The 20,198-nt window shown below is 52.7% G+C and overlaps 3 protein-coding genes across 11 annotated transcripts in view; 2 read left to right on the top strand and 1 right to left on the bottom strand.

Annotated features, from left to right (window-relative positions):
- The window catches only part of LOC101105860 (MHC class I polypeptide-related sequence B), a 94,155-nt gene extending 82,193 nt beyond the window's left edge, over positions 1-11,962 (top strand). Inside the window, exon 5 of the mRNA XM_060403296.1 lies at positions 8,536-11,962. Coding sequence (XP_060259279.1) covers positions 8,536-8,567 — 32 coding nt within the window. The 3' untranslated portion in view covers positions 8,568-11,962. The remainder of the gene's footprint in view (positions 1-8,535) is intronic.
- On the top strand, positions 30-11,962 carry LOC114109639 (MHC class I polypeptide-related sequence B-like). Of its 9 annotated transcripts, none has more exons than XM_060403302.1 (6): positions 30-3,995; positions 6,630-6,890; positions 7,136-7,423; positions 8,007-8,066; positions 8,410-8,535; positions 10,716-11,962. In XM_060403302.1, exons 1-5 carry the CDS (start codon positions 3,926-3,928, stop codon positions 8,487-8,489), a joined length of 759 nt encoding a protein of 252 aa, XP_060259285.1. In that variant the 5' UTR covers positions 30-3,925; the 3' UTR covers positions 8,490-8,535; positions 10,716-11,962. The 9 variants fall into 9 exon arrangements, 8 of the variants coding, with proteins under 8 accessions (XP_060259285.1, XP_060259284.1, XP_060259283.1 ...); XM_060403301.1 differs by having other exon boundaries at positions 8,632-11,962; XM_060403300.1 differs by having other exon boundaries at positions 8,410-11,962.
- Positions 11,963-16,847: 4,885 nt separating this feature from the next.
- Positions 16,848-19,865, bottom strand: LOC101104866 (BOLA class I histocompatibility antigen, alpha chain BL3-6). The gene is given in 8 exon segments (XM_027958905.3): positions 16,848-16,984; positions 17,123-17,155; positions 17,573-17,683; positions 17,800-18,075; positions 18,644-18,681; positions 18,683-18,908; positions 19,120-19,389; positions 19,709-19,865. Coding segments are annotated over 8 exon segments (1,140 nt in total). The 5' UTR covers positions 19,773-19,865; the 3' UTR covers positions 16,848-16,862.
- Between the last annotated feature and the right edge of the window lie 333 nt (positions 19,866-20,198).

Raw genomic sequence — 20,198 nt, 5'->3', positions numbered from 1 at the left:
TGTAAACTCCCAACACTCAGATAGTTTTCGGTTTCCTTTCCCGACCCTGTAGTGGTCCCAGAGGTCAGCGGAGAGAAAGAGGCCCGTGTGCCGGTGAGTCCAGGGGTACAAAAGGAAGAATGGAGGAAAAGTAGTTTATAGAGCAAAGCAGGGGAGTCTGGAGGGCCGGGTGGGCGGAGGAAAAGCACTTGGTACAGCGGACTAGCTGCGACGTGTGATGCGGAAGGAGGCAGCCACGGCTAAAGCCAGGCGAGCCCCCAAATCTGAAGTCTTACTTCCCACAGAGAGTAGTTGGCTTTATCTCTCATTACAGTCATCCCGAAATTCTGGAAAACAAACGTAGCATGTTAACGATAGTATGAAAAGTCTTTGTGGGGAGAGGGAGAGGGTTCACCTAAGTGAACCAGTTTGCTGGAGCAGCCACACCCAGCAAGTCTTGGAAAGAAGACTGACTTGGGGGAAAGGGCTTGTCGAGCTGTCAGGAGAGCTGGCTTCCATCTGCCTCTCTATACCTTCCCGACTCCTTTCTTTCTTTCTTTTTGGTTGCCCTGAGTCTTTGTTGCTGCACGGGGGGCTTCTCTAGTTGCCATAAGCCGGTCTAGAGCTGGGAGGGGGGGGTTCAGTAGTTGTGGTGAACCAGTGAAGTTGCTCAGTCCTGTCCGACTCTTTGGGACCCCATGGACTGTAGCCTACCAGGCTCCTCCATCCATGGAATTTTCCAGGCAAGAGTACTGGAGTGGGTTGGCATTTCCTTCTTTAGGGGATCTTCCCAACCCAGGGATCAAACCCAGGTCTCCTGCGTTACAGCAGCCACTTTACTGTCTGAGCCACCAGGGAAGCCCAGTTGTGGTACAGGGGCTCCGTTGCTCCCGGGCATGTGGAATCTTCCCAGACCAAGGATGGAACCCATGTTCCCTGCATTGGCAGGCAAACTCCCTCCATTCTACTACTCGGTGTGGGGGGGGGTCCACTTTCACTTGTGAGCTTTAGCTGTGAAAAAGAATCTCTCTGGGATGGGACAGGACCCAATCTCTGACCTGCTAAATAAATTATGATGGTCAAAGTAAATAACAAAAATGATGTGAAATCTAAGAAATGTTAAAACTTTCTCAGGCATGACATTTGGGTCCACAGCAAAAGTATTGCATAAAGGATCTTAGTGGAATGGTTAGTAATGAGAGGCAGAGTACAACTTCTTAAAAGCATTTGCAGGGACACAAACATGAAATGAACACAGTTCCTGATCCCAAAGTGACTCATTGTCTACTGGGGGGGGATGTATAAAATGGTCAGATGGGGTTCAAGGCAGGGCACACTTTGTTCCATCAGGGAGGTTTCAACAAGGGCGAGACCAATTATTCTAAAACTGGAATCACTGAGGGGGCTTTAAAGGATAGGAAGCCTAGGTCCAACCCAAGGGATTCAATTGGTTTTGGCCATGGCCTAGAGATATGGAAGTAAAAACTCTCCAGGTGGTTCTATAAGCAGTCAAGTTTGAGGACCATGGTGTACATATTCCAAAGACCAAAAGATGTGCTTTGGGGATAAAGCACAGCTTTCAGTAAAAGAAGACTATCAGGATGGTATTATTGTTATTTTTGAAATATAGTTCATATATCACTTAATTCACCCTTTTAAAGCAAACAGTTAAAGAAAGAAAAAAAAATAAAAGGGTAAAAAAAAAAGCAAACAGGTAGTTTTTAGTATAATCCCAAGGTTTTGCCACCCTTACCACCATCTAATTGGGATGCTCTTTTAGGATCTGTTGTTCTGATGGGCTGGAAGGCAGAGGAGAGTAACCCATAGGAGAGTGATGTGTAAGCAGTGGCATCCTGATGTCACAGAGAAGTGGAAAATGGTGCCACCTAGCTGGTTGTGGCAGCTTCCACTTAAGATGGAGTAGACACACTCTGTGTTAATTCTGCAGGTGGGGCAGCTGTGGATTGCTTGGGGGCATTATGGTTATAACTGGGGACAGACCTGTGTTTAGGAAGCCTTTGCAGTTCTCTAGGCTGAGGTAGATGAAAGCTTGGACTAAGGTAGCTGCTGTGGGATTGAAAAGGGGTTGGAGGAGCTGCCTGTGAGTCCATGAGAGGCAGGGGAAAGGGGATCAGAAGGGACCAAGCTGGTGATGCTTAAAGAGAACTAGGAGAGGCTGGTGTGTGGACTTTGCTTGTAGACCTGTTGGGTTTGAGGGGAGGATGGGCCCAGAGGTGCAGACATACTGAGGCAGCTTGAAAAGGGAATCTGGAGAGGCTGGTGTTGGAGTGGATCATGGGGAGTCATCTCACTAAACCTGTGATTCCCCAGGGGCTGAACCAAAAGTCTCCTAGGGAGAATGCAGATACTGATAGGCTGAGGCCACCAGAAGACACATAGCAGTCAGTCGGAGGAGGAGAAGGAGATTAGAGGGAGGGGATATATGTATATTTATGGCTGATTCATGTTGTTGTACAGCAGAAACCAACCACTGTAAAGCAGGTGTCCTCCGATTAAAGATAAATTTTTAAAAGAAAGAAGAGAGAGAAGGATTTGGTCATTCATCTGGAGTAGTGACTTCTGAGAGGCAGAGTTGCTGAAATCTACAAATCTGGTCTCAGTAGACTTTGTGTTTGTTTTCTCAGCTGCAGTGATTCTTCCTTGTGGCAATTCGTCTGTTCCTTGCTTGGCTGAGCTTTCTTTCCTTGCAGAGGGTGAGGGCTACTCTCCAGTTGGGCTGAACGGGCTTCTCGTTTAAGGTGACTTTCGCTGTGGAGCAGGAGTTCTAGGGCGTTCTGGCTTCAGTGGTTGCGGCTCAAGGGTTGAGTTGTTGCTGTGGGCCGGCTTAGTTGCCCCGAGGCATGTGGGATCTTCCCAGACCAGGTATGGAACCCGTGTCCCCTGTTCTGGCAGGTGGATTCTTAACCACTGGACCACTGGGGAAGACCCTGGCTGGTCTCAGTAGACTTTTGCCAGTAACTCTGCTGTGCGAGGTGGAGGGAGGTGGAGGTGGGTTGGATTGGAAGAGAAATTGTGTCTAAAGGAAGAGCCCCCAAAGGCCGGAAACGTTGAGATGTCTCTCAAGCTCACCCTCCGCCTCACCTCCCTGGCTTTTCTAGCCTTCAGGCATTTTAAATCACTGCAGATGGTGACTGCAGCCAAGAAATTAAAGACGCTTACTCCTTGGAAGGAAAGTTATGACCAACCTAGACAGCATATTAAAAAGCAGAGACATTATTTTGCCAACAAAGGTCTGAAGAGTCAAGGCTATGATTTTTCCAGTAGTCATGTATGTTTGTGAGAGTTGAACTGTGAAGAAAGCTGAGCATCAACCAATTGATGCTTTTGAACTGTGGTGTTGGAGAAGACTCTTGAGAGTCCCTTGGACTGCAAGGAGATCCAACCAGTCCATCCTAAAGGAGATAAGTCCTGGGTGTTCATTGGAAGGACTGAAGTTGAAGCTGAAACTCCAATACTTTGACCTCCTGATGTAAAGTGCTGACTCACTGGAAAAGACCCTGATGCTGGGAAAGATTGAGGGCAGGAGGAGAAGGGGACTATAGGGGATGAGAGGGTTGGGTGGCATCACCGACTCAATGGACATGAGTTTGGGTGGACTCTGGGAGTTGGTGATGGACAGGGAAGACTGGTGTGCTGCAGTTCACGGAGTGGAAAAGAGTCGGACACGACTGAACTGAACTGAGGAGCAGAAACTGACGGGCTAACCAAGCAGAGGGACCGGGGGCGGGGCCGGAGCCGGGGCGGGGCCGGGGGCGGCCGGGGCGGGGCCGGGGGCGGGCAGGGAGCGGGGCCAGGGCTAAGGCCCCACCCGGTGAATGGATTTGCTGGCGCGACTTCACCACCGCTCAGTTCTCCGCCGCGGTTCCTCGGGTCCGCCAGCTTTCCTTCGGTCCCGGAGCCTCTGGCAGGAGACAAGATCTGGGCCATGGGGCTCTCTCGTGTCTGGCAGTTTCTAGCCGTCGCTGCCTTTTTAGTGTCCCTGGGTAACGCCGCCGGTGAGTGGGGTTCTTTGAAGTCTCGGTCCGGACGGAGCCCGGGGTGGTTTCAGGGGTCCGGGTGGTTAATATTCGATGGGATTCGGCGAGCGTCGCGGGGACCGTCTCAATTGCGGGTGGGGTTGAGCGAATAGAGGAGTTGGGGTGGTGGGAGGAAGGTGGGGGGCGGGGAGGTGTAAGGTCCAGGGGCGGCCGGGAACTTCACACGTCGTGTGGCGAGCCCTGCATCCCGCGTTTCAGTCTCTTTCCAGTTCCTAGCCTCTGCTCTCCCTGCCCCACCTGCCCTCCCCGGTGTCCTCATCACATGCCTGAGTTCTCAGAGTCTCCTGATTGACGAGGCAGCCTGGTCCCCACGCTGCTCCCTGCCTGCCCCCGTCCCGCCCCGTTGCTCTCTTGAATGGCTTTTCTTCCAGGTCCTCCCAGACTCAGGCGATCACTTCTTTGCCGTCTATGGGGCGCCCTCTTATGCCCCTGAAAGCTGTCCTCTCCTATTCTTAGCTCTGCCGTCTCTTCTCACTTCTGGCCACCGGAAACAAGGAGTTTCCAGGTTGGCGGCGCTCGGGGGTCCTCAGCCCCGAGAGTTGGGGCCCTTTTTCTAGTGACCAGGGCCTCTGGGAAGGGGCAAGCTCGATCCACACTGTTCCTACTGCTATGGGCACTGTGGCGGCTCCTGAATCACTGACCAAGGTTAGGTCTGAGGGCTTTGGGACCAAAGGATTCTTCCTGCGATTTCCGTGGTCTCCCCTCCCCTCCCCCCTTATTTCCCCCTCCCCCACTAACGTGAACTCTAATTTTCCGCTGTTCTTGTGGTCCCACGACTGAATCTCTCCTTACCTCCTCCCTTGCTAGCCCTGGAGCCCCCTCAGGATTTGCTGTCCCCGCTCCTTGCAGCCCCCTCCCCTCCCCTCCCTGCTGCCCCCTCCTCTCTACCGCTCTCTGATCACTTCCTAGGGCGTCTCCACCCTCATCCCTTTTCCCACTACAGGTCCCTCCTCCGCTCCCCTCATGGGTCTTTTCCTGCGAGGACTGGTCACCTGCAAGGCTCCTACCTCCCCTCAGCTTTCACTAACCTTACTTTTCTTGGGATGACTTTTACCATGAGTTTTCCCCTGCACCCCTCCACACTGCCCTATTTGCATCACCAGGGGGAGCTCTCCTGCCAATGATCCCTGGGCCTTGAGCACAGTGCCCAGCCCCTGGGGGAGGACTGTCCCCAACTTGACACCCACCCTCCTACCTCCACCCCGTGCAGGCACCTGCTCTTGGCCCTCGTCCAAGGGGGACCTTTCCCCCAACACGGCCCCTCCCCCACTCCTGCATCCTGAACCTCACCCTCTGGATTCCTCCACTCTCCAGGGCAAAGGTGCTGGACTCCACGAGCCCTGGTCCCTCTGCAGCTGCCCCCATGGCCCCTTACCCTGCTCCCACCCTTGTCCGAGTGCCTTGGGCCCTCACCAAGTTTTCATCAATCACAGGCCCCATGGTGCCCAGAATCTCCACCTCACTCTCACCCTCCCTCACCCAGGGCATCTCTCCTCTTTTGTCTTTACCTTAACCCAAGGGTGGGGGGGGGGGTCAGCCCTGAGCCATGCTCATCCCTTGCCCCTCAATCCCAGGCCCTTACCACATCTCCTCTGCAGTCCCTTCCCTTCCCCCACAGTAGGAATACTGCCCTTGGTCCACTGCCCACCTCCTTAGCCTTCATCACCCTCTCTTTGGTTCCACGACCCCAGTGGGCTCTCACTATCTCAATCTTGTATCTGAAATCCTTGTTTATGCCACTTGGTCAGCAGGCCTTTCCTACAGGGAGTCTTCTCCCAGGCTCACCCCATGCTTACTGGCTGCCTGACCCGAATCCTCTGAGGAGGTGTGACCTCACCCCTCCAGCCCCTCCCAGTGTAGGTGGGAGGGTAGGTGCTTCCCAGTGTGCACCTTGGCTCTCAGTTCCGTCCTCTCTTGCCACTCCGACATCTTAATTCTCCATGACCCCCGTGCGCACGGCACTGACTCCTCTCCCAGGGGACACTGGCAGGTGCAGCCACCTCCCCACCCAGGGCCTCACCATGCCTCTTTGCACTCTGAGCCCAGACCCACTCCTTCAGCTCCCCCAGGTTACTGGCCCACCTTCATCTCTCTTGGGGCCACAGCCCAGCCCCTCAGGCCCCTCTGCCTCCTGCCTCACCCTCCCTGGAGCCCGCCTTGTCCATGATGAGCCTGCACCAGGAGCGGCAGCCCTTGGTCTCCATCTCACCTGGCCCCCCTCTGACCAGGGATCCCTCTGGTCCTGGGTCTGACACTGCCCTTCCCTCCCTCTGACTCCACCTCCCCTCACCCTGCTCTTCCTGCCTCTCCCCTTGCCCTCCTGCCTCGACACTTAGGGAGCCGGTGCCTCCCTGCCCTGGCACTTATCCTACACGTGTGTCCATCACCCTCTCCGTCCACTCCTCGAGTCCCCTCTCCCTCCTTCTCTTTCCCATTTTCCCGTATGGAACTCCTCATTCTGGTCCCTTGTACACATGCATGTTCTGCATCCTCAGCACCTGGAGCAGGTCAGGACACAGAACTTGTCTGTTAAACATCTGATGTGCAGTTGTCTCCAGAAAGCAGTTTCATCTGTGGTTCCTCCTTCCCCAGGATCCCACAGTCTTTCTTACAGCATCAAAGTGCTCTCCCGGGATGGCTTTGTGCAGTCCGGGTGTTTTGCTGAGGGATACTTGGATCATCAGACCTTCCTGCACTATGATCACAAAAAAGGCAGGGCAGAGCCCTGGGGACGGTGGGCTGAAAAGCTGGAAGCAGAGACGTGGGAGACAGAGTCCAAGGACTTGAACGAGACCTGGAAGGAGCTTGGAAAACTCCTAGCAGAGATCTTGTCACTGCAGAAGGAGAAAGGAGGTGAGAGTGCAGAGGGGGCAAGAGTGCTGTGGGCCATTTTCCCGGAAGGTCTGCAGCCCAGAGCATGGGCCTCTTTCCTATGAATTTGGGGGTGGGGGTGAGGAAGTGGCCTCTGTGAGTTCAGCAGCACAGGGAAGACATGGAGGGGACCAGGGAGAGCCCTCTATCTGGACTTTCTCACTTGGGTGGGAGGACAGAGGCCCTGGGCACCAGAGGAGTCACTGATGGGGGTGGGGATGGGGCAGGCTTCCATTCCCTCCAGGAGACTGTGGGCTGCAAGATCCATGAAGACAGCCACCCCTGGGGCTTCCGGCTTCTCCACTTCAACGGGGAGCTCCTCCTCTCCTGTTCCCCGGAGGCCCATGGATGTGCCCTGCCCCAGTCCTCGGCTCAGACCTTGGCCGTGGAAGTGGTGAAGTCTTGGGACACAGACGGCTTTCTAAGCAAGCATTACCAGGCCCACGTGCAGGGAGAACTTTGTGGGAGACTGCGGGGCTACCTGGAGTCCTGGACGGGCTTCATGGAGAGGACAGGTACTGACGCTGGGCCAGGCCCTTTCTCTGCCCCTGTTCCTAAAGCCTCCCATCCCGACTTGCCCACGGAGACCCTCCCTGTCCTCTGGGTGCGTATGTGCTCTGTTGGCACGGTGTCTTGGGGTTTCTTTCCTGTTCTGTTAAATCCACTGTAGAAAGATGGTTGGGTTGGGGGGAAATGAACTGTCCCTGTGACAGTCATCCAGGGGAGCAGCAGGTCCTCTGACAGAAACTGTACGAGGGGAGGTGGGTGTCAGGCAGCAGAGGAGGCCCTTAGATAGGGGTGGCCTCTAGCTCCCAGCCTGCCTGATCCAGAAAATTCCCTCTAATCCCCAGGAGCCCACCCTTCACAGCCCCCTCCCCAGCATCAACAGTGGACCCAAGAGAGTGAGGCCCATGCCACCCCTCCGCTTCTCTGCCAGAGGACTTGAGCCCCAGGGTGCAGAACTTGGAGCAGGCCTGGGGGGATGAGGGCTCAGCCTGAGGTGGACAGTGAGGAGGAGCAGCCCTGTGCGCTCCGTCTTCCTTCGAGGGAGCAGGGCTTGGCCACAGGCCTCACTGGCTCTGTGCTTTCTCCCCACAGTGCCCCCAGCTGTGAATGTGACCCGCAGCCAGGACTCGGAGGGCATGGTCCACCTCACAGGCAAGGCTTTTGGCTTCTTTCCCCGGAATATCTCAGTGGTCTGGTTTCGGGACGAGGAACCCCTGAGCCAGGACGCCCAGGAGTCTGGGGGTGTCCTGCCTGATGGGAACGGGACCTACTTCACCTGGGAAACCATAAAAATTCCCCAAGGAGGGGAGCAGCCAGTCAAGTGCATTGTGGAACACAGCGGAAATCACAGTGCACACCTCTCACCCTTGGGTGAGACTGGGGTGGGCCTGGAGGCGGTTGTGACCCTGGGAGGGTTAGAGGCCAGGGTCAGGGAGAGGAGAGCAGGTTGTGGCTCTGGGGTGCCCGGGTTGTATATAATAAGGTCCTTTTCCAGGAAAGACCCTGGTGCACCAGATATCATGGTGGATCGTGAGCATTCCTGTTGTTGTTTTTATCATCGGATTTTGTGTCTAATGTTATATTAAGAAGAGGAAGACAGCATCAGCTACAGGGAGGCCAGGTGAGAAATCTGGGCAGGGGCGCTCTGCGTGAGATTCGGCAGCGACGAGGATTTCAGCCCCCTGCCCTGTTCTGAGCTCTCTTTGTTTTCTGTCAGGCTCACCGGGGCCGGTCTGGGGAGCATGTGTTGGATTCTGTGCTGGTTGGGAGGGTCTAGGTGATCCGGGAATCAGAGAGAACCTTCAGTAAAGCGTCTGTACCTGGTGAGGAGGCGGAAAAACTGAAGAGGAATTCAGAGGAAAGGTGATGATTTAAGTGCCTGTCTGCATTTCTCCCCCCTGGGTTTTCAGTCATTATTAAGAATCCAAGTGAAAGAATCCTAAGGCTCAAACTAGGGGTCAGTGGATGGTCAGAGCCCTGCCTGTGATGTCCCCTTGCCAGGCCCCACTTAGAGATGTCTTGCAACCTCTCAAATTCCTCCTCCATGAACTAGCTTCTGAGTTCAGTTTCTTCCGGATCACCCCCAGCCTGCACCTTTCTCAAGTTCCCATCAAGTGCCCCCATGCTAGCTGGGCTCTCCTTCCCCGTAATATGGAGGACTAGTAGATATCCCTTGACCATTTGAGGAGAGGAGGCCAGTCAGTCCCCAGGCAATTGGGGTCACTTATTTCACCCTGTCTCCAGGTTTTTCCTATCTAGCCCCTTGGGATACTCTTTAGGGCAGGGCACTGGGTCTGCGCTTTGTGGCCTCATCCTGCCCCCCCGAGTCATTTCCCTTCCTCATGGCGGTCACTGCCTTGTAGATTTGGAGGAAGGAATGGGCTCTGTGACTACTTCCCCATAATCAAGTGGGTTGAGGGGAGAGGAAAAGAGAAGCAGAGCTTTGTGTGTGGCAAAGAGCAAAGGCAGAGCGTGGGACAGTGAAAAGTTGGCAGAGACTCGGCTCCTTCTGTCGAGGCCGCCTCTTCTGTGTCAGGTGCCTTGTTGGGGGCGTGGTTTCTTATCCCCAAAACTAATTCCCTCATCAGTTGGCCTTCGGCCTGGGCACACAGGGTGGTTAGTTCTCACAGCAGCAGACTCTGTCCGTGTAGCACCCAGAGCAGGGACCCAGCAGATCTGCAGTTCCTCCTGCTCTTATCTGGGGAACATCAGTTCTGGTGCCTCTGGGGCAGAAATGGTTGTCTTGTATGTATTGGGGCATTTGCTGGGAAAACCGTGAAAATCATGTGCTAATTTCTCAAAATCACTTTTGAAGTTTTTAGTGTGCACTAAAATTGTTTATGATTTCAGGTGACAAACCTTAATAGGATTTCCACGCATATTGAATGAAACAGGAATTCAAATGGGGCGCTCCCGCTGGGAGGTGGCGGGTGGGATGGCAGTCCCAGAGTGCAGAGGGGGCCTCATTCTGGGGAAATTTTCAAGAAGCCCAATCCACATTGAAAAGCAGATCCCCTGCAGGTAGTGAGGGCGAGTCCTGGTTGACTCCCTGGCTGAGCAAGGCAGGAGGGCCTGCTCTGCCTCAGCCCAGCCCAGCACTTGGAGTGGAGCTGGGATTCCCAGGAAGGTGCAGCAAGGGCCAAGTGCAGCCTAGGAGCCTGGGCCGAGAGTGAGGGTTGGGGCAAGGCCAGGGGTGCTCCAGGGCGGTCAGGGGGACAGTCTGTGGTAGTCCAGTGTTTCTAGACGGGGCTGCTGTCCCCGGGCCTCTGGATGGCCTTTCTAGTTTGGAGCTGCTGGCTCAGGGCTGGGGGTGACGGGGAGGGGGGCTGCAGGAGGTGGAGGTCAGGGTTGAGGTGGAGCCGAGTGGTGGAGCAGGTGCTTGTGCGGGTGAGGAGGCCGAGAACTGAGGAGAGAAAGGAGGTGTGCATGTGACCACTCCCGGGCTAGAGGAACATGGGGCTGGGTCCTGTCTCTGAGGGAGCCTCACGTTGCATTAGAGAATGGATCTGGGTTCAAGGCGGAAAGGCCTTGGGTTTTCACTCCGGATCTTGTCCTTGTGTCCTGCGACTTCTGTCCCTGTCGTGGAGGGTGGTGGCAGCAGGGACAGGTGATGATGTTGATGGAGTCAGGGGAGGAGTTCAGCAAGAGCTGAGAAAAAGGCAAAGAAAGAACAGGTGTGTCTTCCCTCAGAGGAAGGCAGAATCTGACTTTGAAGCAACTGAAGGAGAATCTCTGAGGGAATAAAGAGCAATATTCTGCAACCACTTGGTCAGTGATTTATTGGTTTTTCTTTTTCCCCAGAGCCTATTAGCCTACAAGACCTGGATCAATTCCAGACGGAACCAACTGATCATAATGGCCTCACACACCCAGAATTTCAGTCCTTGTGTCAGACTCCGGCTCCATCAGTCTAACAGGGGAAGCTTGGAATCTGCAGCCAGGAGGCCTGAATTCAGTTCCTAGTTCTGGTCTTAATAGCACTTTTTCTTTGTTGTGTGTTCTGTTATTTATCTTATTATTTTAAAATTACTTTTATTTTTAACTGGAGAATACTAGCATTATAATGTATCAGTTTCTGCCATGCAGCACTGTGAATCAGCCATAAGTATACATTTATCTCCTCCCTCCTTCCCTGCCACCTCCCCCATCCCACCCCTCTAGGTCGCTGAGCACCAGGTTGAGTAGGTAGTCAGGTCCTGTCCCCTCCCTGCCTGGTGCACAGTAAGGTAATGGGAATAGAGGACTCATTCCGTATCTGTCTATCCCAGCATCTTTTTACACATGATAATAGATATGTTTCAGTGCTGCTCTCAGTTCGTCCCACCCTCTCCTTCCCTCACAAGTCCATTCTCCGCGTCTGTGTCTCTACTCCTGCTCTGTAAATAGTTCATCAGTACCATTTTTCTAGATTCCATATAGATGTATTTTTTATTATTATTATTTTTGAAGGTAGTTGATTTAGAGTGTAACACATTCCTTCTTCAAGTCTCCAATTCTTCATCTATGAAATGAGAAAACTAGTGTTTATTTCCAGTTATGGTTAGGATGATTAAAACCAGTAATATATTTGAGGTGATTGCAGCTGTACCACACTGCTGCTGCTGCTGCTAAGCCGCTTCAGTCGTGTCCAACTCTGTGCGACCCCACAGACGGCAGCCCATCAGGCTCCCCCATCCCTGGGATTCTCCAGGAAAGAACACTGGAGTGGGTTGCCATTTCCTTCTCCAATACATGAAAATGAAAAGTGAAAGTGAAGTCGTTCAGTCGTTTCTGACTCTTAGCGACCCCATGGTCTGCAGCCTACCAGGATCTTCTGTCCATGGGATTTTCCAGGCAAGAGTACCACACTAGTAACTAATATTGCTTTTGCTTTTTAATTATAATAGAGCACATGGACAATAAATTATTACCAATAAGCTTTTTCTGCCGGTTTCCTTACTGTGGCTTCTCCTGAGATGACTATGAGCAGATTTCTGCATATATGTTACTTCATGCCTGCAACATCTGTATAATTTCATATTAAAAGTTGTAACTGCTCTTTAAATATACACATCTGGATTGCATTTTGTTTCGTGTGCTGGGAAGGGACAGTGTGTAAGATTTCTGAGTAAAAGGAGAGTTTTCTCTCAGCCTTGAGGAGGCTCTAATAATCCCCCACCTCTCTCCCTCTGGCAGGCTCAGCATAAAGGGCCAGGGGATAATGCAGTGGGACACCTGGGGCCAGTGTTCAGTGCCTGACCCTGGGGGCAAACTCCCCTGAACAGTTGTCACCCGCATGTGATGAAGCAGAGCTGAAGCGCGATGTCGGGGGAGGGGACCGGACAGGGTTTGGGGGCTTCTGATTAGGACTCGGGGTCAGTCTGTTTCGAGGGTGCCGGGACTGTTGGGGTGAGTGTCCTGAACTGAGAGGGTAAAGGAGCCCAGAATGTGGAGGCATCAATCAAGCAGCAGCATCTCCCTCCATCAGCTCAGACTGATTTCCACAGGGCAGACGGGAGGTGAGGCTTCTCCATTGGACCCACAGTTCTTCCTGACTTCTGGTCTGGGGGCACACAGGTGAGCGGTGCTCTCCTTGGTCAGGACAACCTTAGCCCCACCCAGGTAAAGCATCTGTGGCACGCGTGTTCTAAGGGGCACCTCCCACAGACCCGAGACGGGGGACAGGAGCACTTTCTGCAGCAGGACCTGACTGGAAGCAAGACGGTGGTGAAGGGTTCTCCTAGGCAGGGCCTGTCCCCTCCCTGTCTGGTGCACACGATACACAGTAAGGTAATGGGAATAGAGAACTCATTCCAAATCTGTTTATCCGAATGGGATGATATATTCTTGCATGGTTTGATTCAAGGTTAACCTCATTCACGCAGTTTGCATGCATGTTTCGAGTATTCTTGCATTTTAGTAAACTTTCACGTGCCATTTGTTGTACTCAGCTTTCATTAAGCAAAACTTTCATCCTCAATCATTTTCTTGTGTGATAGTTTAATCAAAGGCACAACTGTCTGTAAATTAAGAAGTCAAATATCTGTGCTTGATTTCTCATGATACAGACTCTTATAATCCTGATTCTTCTCAATTTCTGCTTTCCCTTTGGTGACCACTTTGAATGATTTTTAGCTGATTCTTTTCGCTTTTCTTTCCAAATCTCTAAACCCGGTGCTTGTTGGAACTGCTGCTTGATTTTTCTGTCACAGCCACTGTCTGTCGCATAACACAGAGGCTGATGCAATAGTTCATGGTCACGGCTTTCTCTCACTCTTCCCATCCCTTCAGTTCCCACTTTATTTATATATGGATCATACTTAGTTCATTCAGCTTTTTCTTTTCCCTGACTAGTACACTTGTCAACTAAAAAGATGCTCAACTTAAGACTTGTGAGTTAAGTTTTACTTAGGGCAAAATGAGGACTGCAGCCTGGGAGACAGCACCTCAAATAGCTCTGAGAAACAGCTCTAAAGCGATAGGGAGGGAAGGTCAGTGTATATGATTTTGGTGAAGGGGGGAGTTCAGCGCAATCAAATACTTATCTTCCAAAGGTTTTCTGCTAGTTACAAGGAGCTGATCTCACCGTGAAAGGATTTAATGCTTTTCTACATATGAGGAAGTGAAGAGAACCAAAGGCCTGGAAAAGGTCAGTTTTCATTCTGATCCCTAAGAAGGGCAATGCCAAAGAATGTTTAAACTATCATACAATTGTGTTCATTTCACATGCTAGCAAAATTAGGCTCAAAATTCTTCAAGCTAGGTGTCAGCAGTATGTGAACTGAGAACTTCCAGATGCACAAGCTGGGTTTAGAAAAGGCAGAGGAACCAGAGGTCAAACTGCCAGCATTTGTTGGATCACAGAGAAAGCAACGGAATTCCAGAAAAACACCCACTTCTGCTTCACTGACTATGCTAAAGGCTTGGATTGTGTGGATCACAACAAACTGTGGAATAGTCTTAAAGAGATGGGAATATCAGACCATCTTACTTGTCTACCGAGAACCTGTATGCAGGTCAAGAAGCAACAGGTAGAACCAGACATGGAATTACGGACTGGCTTAAAATTGGGAAAGGAGTATAATAACGCTGTTCACTGTCACCCTGCTTATTTAACTTATATGCTGAATACATCAGGCAAAATGCCAGGCTGGATGAATCACATGCGGGAATCAAGATTGCCAGGAGAAATAAATATCAACAACCTCAGATATGGAGATGATACCACTTTAATGGCAGAAAGTGAAGAACTAAAGAGCCTCTTGAGGCTTTGTGCGTGCTGATTATGTTCTATGAAGCTCTCATGAATCATGAATTCAGCTCTAATGATTGCTCTGTTTGCATGACTTTTTCAAGAAGTGGGGATACTTTGGATATTCCATCAGTTTTTCCTTTTTTGGAAATGTCATCCTGGACCCTGCTGACGTGCTCCCACCTGGTCTGGATTCCTCTGCATCGGGAACAGAGCCATCCTCCTAGGATCTCCCTCCACCACCATCTGGGCAGCACTTTAAAGTGCTGTAGATACTGCATAGCACAGGGAACACTACCCAGCACTCTCTAATCGCATATATGGGGAAAGAACCTAAAAAAGACTGAATATATTTAGAGCTGATTCACTGTCTTGTACAGCAGAAAGTGACACAGCATTGTACATCAATTACACTCCAATGAAAACAAAACAAACAGGTAAGGAAGCATTTCTCTAGCCTGGATGGCATTTATTAGTCACTTATTCTTTCAGCCAAACCTGAGTGCCTGCAATGTACCAGGTCAAGTTCCAGTTCCAGATCTTTGCTATAACAATTGAAATTTGACATTCTTATCCATCCATCTCACCCCCTCACCTCATAAGGAGCATTTCCAGATTAGGAGAATTCCACACTGAAAGAGTCTTGGTAGGAGGCAGAGACCACCTTTCTCCATTAAAGAAGAAAATCCACTTTCCCAAATATTCTTGCCAGAGTGCACAGCATGATGCTGAGGTCCCACCACTCAGGTGACCACATGCCAGACTCTACTCAGGACACTGACACAGAGAAGCTGGAACTATGCAGGATGCACCTGACAAGGGTGTCAAGAGTGGCAGTCACACCACCTCCAGTTGTCAGGAGCCTCAGTGATGGCCGTCCTCAGCACAGGGTCCACGCCCAGCATGAGGGGCTCACTGTGTGAACAGGGACACTGTGCCCCAGCAGGGGCGAAACTGCCTTTGTGGGATCTGGCCTGGACTGGACACGGTGAATCCTGTTCCCGGGGAGCCATATATATATAGTACTGTATGTCTAACTTAATTTGGATCCCATTGTTAGCTCCAAGAATGAGTGAGGAGAACTCAACCTGGAGAATAGTTTCAGAGAGCAAAGATTTCATTACATTGAACTGTGAACCACTGCCTAAGTCTTCAGGTGGAATAAGAACTACATTATTTCTCAACATCACACCTCATAATTGTCAAAATAAATTCCCTTTTCTTTCTGAAGAAAAAAAATGCTTTTAAATGTGGATTTAAGGCTCCTCTCTGGCCACTCGCTCTCATAAACCTCATGGCTTCCCAAATTGGCTGATCATCAGAATTGCTTGTGGGGCTTTTTATGAAATGCTCAGCCTCTCCCCAGAAGCCCCTTCTCAGAGTATTAGGACAAGACCAAGGGATTGCTTCTTTAACAACCTCTGTGTGTGAGGCTGATACACAGCATGTGGGAATCCTGGTCTATGTTCGTTCTTGCTACTAAAGGTGTGATCTGAAGACCAGCAGCATCAGCCCCAACCTTATTACAAATTCAGATTCTCAGGCTCTACTCCCGACTGTCTAGATCTAATGAGGGTCCAGGGGAGCACCAGCATCCCCACCCTGGAGACCGCACTAATCCTACAGGCTCCACCACTGCATCGCTCACCCTTCACCTCCTGATTCTGCTCAGCAGTTAAACTGACGCTTCTAGCGAGCAGTCACACCAGGTCACCTTCTATTCAAACCATCTTATGAGTCCAAATGTTTCACAGACATCAGACACCTTCTAATATGCTGGAGGCCCACATGATCTGGCCAGACACTGGATCTCATCACAGTTCCTCACTCCTCCAGCCACATCTGCCTCCTGGCTCTTCCTTGAACACACACACTCTCCTGCCCTCCTGCATTTGCACTGGAGGCTCCCCTGCCTGGAGGGCACTCCCCCCAGACATGCTTGTGGACATTCTTTCATGTCCTTCACATCTTTACTCAAATATCATCTCCTCCACGAGGCCCACACTGACCACCCTAGTAAAACAGCCACATTCCCTGGACCCACACGCTTATTGGCAGACACTTCCCTCACTTATTAGGCTCACTTTGCCCCATCTCTCCAGAACACACTGCACAAGGCCACCGAAGTGTATCTGTTGTTAGTTCACTGAGGTTTCACAGATGCAAAAATAGAGCATCATCTATCAGGCACACAACAAATACCAGATGAAGGAATGATCAGGGTAGAAGCCTCTGTATTCTATCTTCATTAATGTGGACTCAGGCCACTTGACTCTCGCACAGCTACAGCACAACATCCCCTCACACTGACATCAGTGCTGCCTGTGCTTCCCCACCAGAGCGCATCACCCTCCCTCCCACACCGACTGTCTGCACTCTACACACAATGGTATTTTCTCTTCAGAAAAGGCGGACAGGTCGTATATTCCTCCTGCTGTGACTATTAGGCACCGCTCTTTAAATCCAGGAGTTTGGATTGGAAGTGGTCTGCAGTCTCCCCAGCTCCTCACCTTATGCTACTTGGAGCACAGACACATTCACAAGCAGCTGCAGAAAGAAGAGTCCTGGGATCTGATGTCACAAAGTGGGACCAAGTATCACTCAGTCCCCACAAGGCAGCGCTCTCACACTATAGAGAAAAGAATCAGGAACCAGTTCAGGTAGGTCATGTAAGGGCTGACATTCTCCACAGCCCCCCACACGCTCACATGTCCCACTCAGAGACCCCCGCCACCAAGTATGTCCCCTCTGCCCCAACTCCTCTCCCAATCTAGACGCCCCAGAGTCTCACCTATAGGAACCGTGAGAGACACATCAGAGCCCTAGACACCGTCATTGCCTGGAGGAGAACAAAACCAGGACGTGGTCAGAACCCACAGGAGAGAAACTAGAGATGGCACATTGAGAAGGGCGAGTCCCGCATGGCCTCCTGTCGCACCCTCACAAAGGTCTGAGGAATCACACCCTCCATACTTACTTGCAGCCTGGGTGTAGCCCCCTCCTATTTCACCTGTGAGAAGAAAGTATCATGTGAGCGACCAGGGAGAGACCGAGTCAGAGATCCTAGAACTCCCTAGTCCTGGACGACAAAGAACTTTTCAGAACTGTGACCAAAAATCCAGGAGAAGCTCAAGAAGGAGATGTGAGGGGACTGGACCAGCTGCCCTCCTGGAGGTCTGTCCTCAGCAGGGACATTCCCTCCTGACCTTCAAATCCTGAGAAACAGGCCCCCAGCTGGAATTACAAAGAGGAAAAATTTGTCTTTCATTTTCACATGTACTTTAGGAAAGGGTCAGTCTTAACATCAGCTCAGATTCCACATGTGTGTGGAGGGTACTTTACAGCAACAAGGCAGGCAAACTTCCACCTGGGCCAGAAACCTGCCCAGTGAGACAAGAAAACTCAGATCCCTCCCTCCTTTCCCTACCTGAGTGTTTTTTCCACCAAATCACAGCTCCAGTCACCACAGCTCCAGTGACCATGAGGAGAAGCAGGCCAACAATGATGCCCATGATGGGGATGGAGGGCTGAGGAGGTTCTGTGGAAGAAAGGGAAGGAGCCCAGACTTCAGGCTTCAGTCCTGACCTTGCCATTCATGTCCAGAAGGGCTCCTGCTTTATCTGAGAGGAAGCTCCATTCCAACCCCCTCCTTACCCCATCTCAGGGTGAGGGGCTCCTGAAGCCCCTCGTGCTGCACACGGCACGTGTATCTCTGCTCCTCTCCAGAAGGCACCACCAGGGCCGCCCACTTCTGGAAGGTTCCATCCCCTGAAGGCCTGGTCTCCACAGCCTCCATGTCCTGAGTCTGGTCCTCCCCATCACGCTGCCACGTCAGTGAGATCTCCTCAGGGTAGAAGCCCAGGGCCCAGCACCTCAGGGTGACCTCACGGTCAGAGACGGGGTGATGGGCCACATGTGTCTTTGGAGGGTCTGAAGAATCAGAAAATTCACATTCCATGGGCCACTGAAGCAGTACCACGTGACCATGCTGAGAATGGACGAGATAATGGGTTTGAAAAGAAGCAGCACAAACACTGGACACCAGCCTGGACTCCAAGATTCAGAAAAACTCCTAATCCTTGGAAAGTTCTGGAGTCAGGGTGAGTGCCAAGGTAGGAGACTCCATGTAAGGGGAAAATACAGAGTAACGGTCCTGATTTGGGAGGAGGCTGAATGTCTCAGAAAAGCTAGAGTCTGGCCTCCTAAGATGGTCTCAGGGTGAGAACAGGCCTTGAGAGAGAAACTCATGATTCACAAGATGGCAGTCAGGGTCAAAGGGCACCGCTGACCAGTTATTTCAGGGATGGGTTAACTATCTTTCAGAGAAATGGGGCCACTGGTGTGTCACTGTCTTGTACAGAATATGAAAACCTGGGGGGATTCCCCCCTATCTAGACAAGAAGTTGGGGCGGTGTTTCCAGAAGGACCCCATTTTCCTCTCCTCGTGGAAAGCCGGCTCCAGCCTGAGGAGATCAGGGAGGCCCGGTGCCCCTCATACCTGCCCGCAGCGGCGTGTCCTTTTCGGTCTCCAAGTGACTGCACGCACTTGACCTCCAGGTAGTTCCGCTGGAACTCTGCCTCACCGGAGATTTCCCACTTGCGTTTGGTGATCTGAGCCGCCATGTCCGCCGCGGTCCAGGAGCGCAGGTCTTCGTTCAGGGAGATGTAGTCCGCACCGTCATAGGCGTTCTGCCAGATCCCGCGGAGGAGGCGCCCGTCCGGCCCCACGTCGCAGCCAAACACCCACTGGGAGGTGTGAGACACTGACCCGCCCCGACCACCCGCGGTGATTAAACCCAAACTAAAAGTGAAACCGGGTCAAGCCCCCCCCCGCCCCGCCCCCGCCTCCTCCCGAATCAGGGGGCGGTGAGGGTCCCGCAGTGTCGGGGTGACCCTCGACCAGGGATTCGGGGTGACCCCAGCCGGTCCCTGGGGATGGGGGTCGTGACCTGGACCCGGGCCCGCGTCGCTCACCGGCCTCGCTCTCGTTGTAGAAACCGCGCATGGTGTTCAAGCCTGATCGCAATCTCTGTTGAGCTTTCTTGGCATCTCGCGTCATCTCCTCCCAAAATTCCGGCCCCTCCTGCTCCATCCACGGCGCCCGCGGCTCCATTCTCGGATTCGGGGCGTCGCTGTCGAACCGCGCGAACTGCGTGTCGTCCACGTAGCCGACGGCAATGAAACGCGGCTCCCCGAGGCCGGGCCGGGACACGCAGGTGCCGAAATAGCTCAGGGAGTGGGAGCCTGGGGGCGGGGAGGGGTGAGATCCCGCCCGACGTTCCTCCCGGCGCGGGTCCCGGGTCAGAGGTGATGGGCCCGGGAGTGGGGAGGAGACTAGGAGCACGTGAGACGGAAAAGGTCGGAGAAGGACCGGGACTTCTTGGGGGAGAGAAAAGGGGGCGGGAAGCGGGGGAGGGGCAGGACGGGACCAGGCGGGCGAGGACGCGTCTGGGCGAGGGCGGCGGGGTGGCTCCTTCCCTGGGGGTCCTGCCCCCTCCACAAACCCCGGGCAGTCCCCTCGCCCCTTCCCGCAAAGGTCGTTCCCTCCCGAGGTCGCACTCACCGGCCCAGGTCTCGGTCAGGACCAGGGCCCCCGAGAGCAGCAGGAGGAGGGTTCCCGGCCCCATGACCCGTATCCTCGTATCCTCGGGGTCTGGGGAGAAACTGAGTCCTGCCGGAGGGTGAGGGTGTGGGGGGATACAGGTGGAGACTTTAAAACCGGGAACCGCGGGGCCGCTGATTGGCTTCTAGAAACCAGACACCCAATGGGAGTGAGAACTAGGGCCGCGACACGAGTGTCTGGGCAGAAAGGCACAACACAGTTTGCGAAGAGAAAGTGAAACTCGAGGAGACTAGGGATCCCCCAACACGGACAGTTCCCTCCCCAAACAAGGCCTTTGACTCTGAGACGCTGAGACCTTGAGAACCGCAGCCAGTACCTGGGACTTTGCCCTGATCCTTCCTCTCCTGCACCGAGAACTCTGCAGTCACACTGTCCCCGAGTCCTGGCCCAGCGACTGTGTAGTCAGATTTTTAGAACATTTTGGTCAGGA

Source organism: Ovis aries, chromosome 20, assembly GCF_016772045.2.
Source record: "Ovis aries strain OAR_USU_Benz2616 breed Rambouillet chromosome 20, ARS-UI_Ramb_v3.0, whole genome shotgun sequence".
Classification (NCBI taxonomy): domain Eukaryota; kingdom Metazoa; phylum Chordata; class Mammalia; order Artiodactyla; family Bovidae; genus Ovis; species Ovis aries.
Note: the sequence above shows the minus strand (reverse complement) of the source record. Positions and strands in the feature narration are given on the sequence as shown.

Bases quoted from the DNA above. Each gene is read 5' to 3' on its own strand.
- LOC114109639 (XM_027958898.3), top strand. From the start codon at position 6,512: ATGCATGTTCTGCATCCTCAGCACCTGGAGCAGGTCAGGACACAGAAC. The intron at 6,891-7,135 runs GTGAGAGTGCAG...GGGATGGGGCAG, and splicing joins ACTGCAGAAGGAGAAAGGAG to GCTTCCATTCCCTCCAGGAG. The intron at 7,424-8,006 runs GTACTGACGCTG...TTCTCCCCACAG, and splicing joins GGGCTTCATGGAGAGGACAG to TGCCCCCAGCTGTGAATGTG.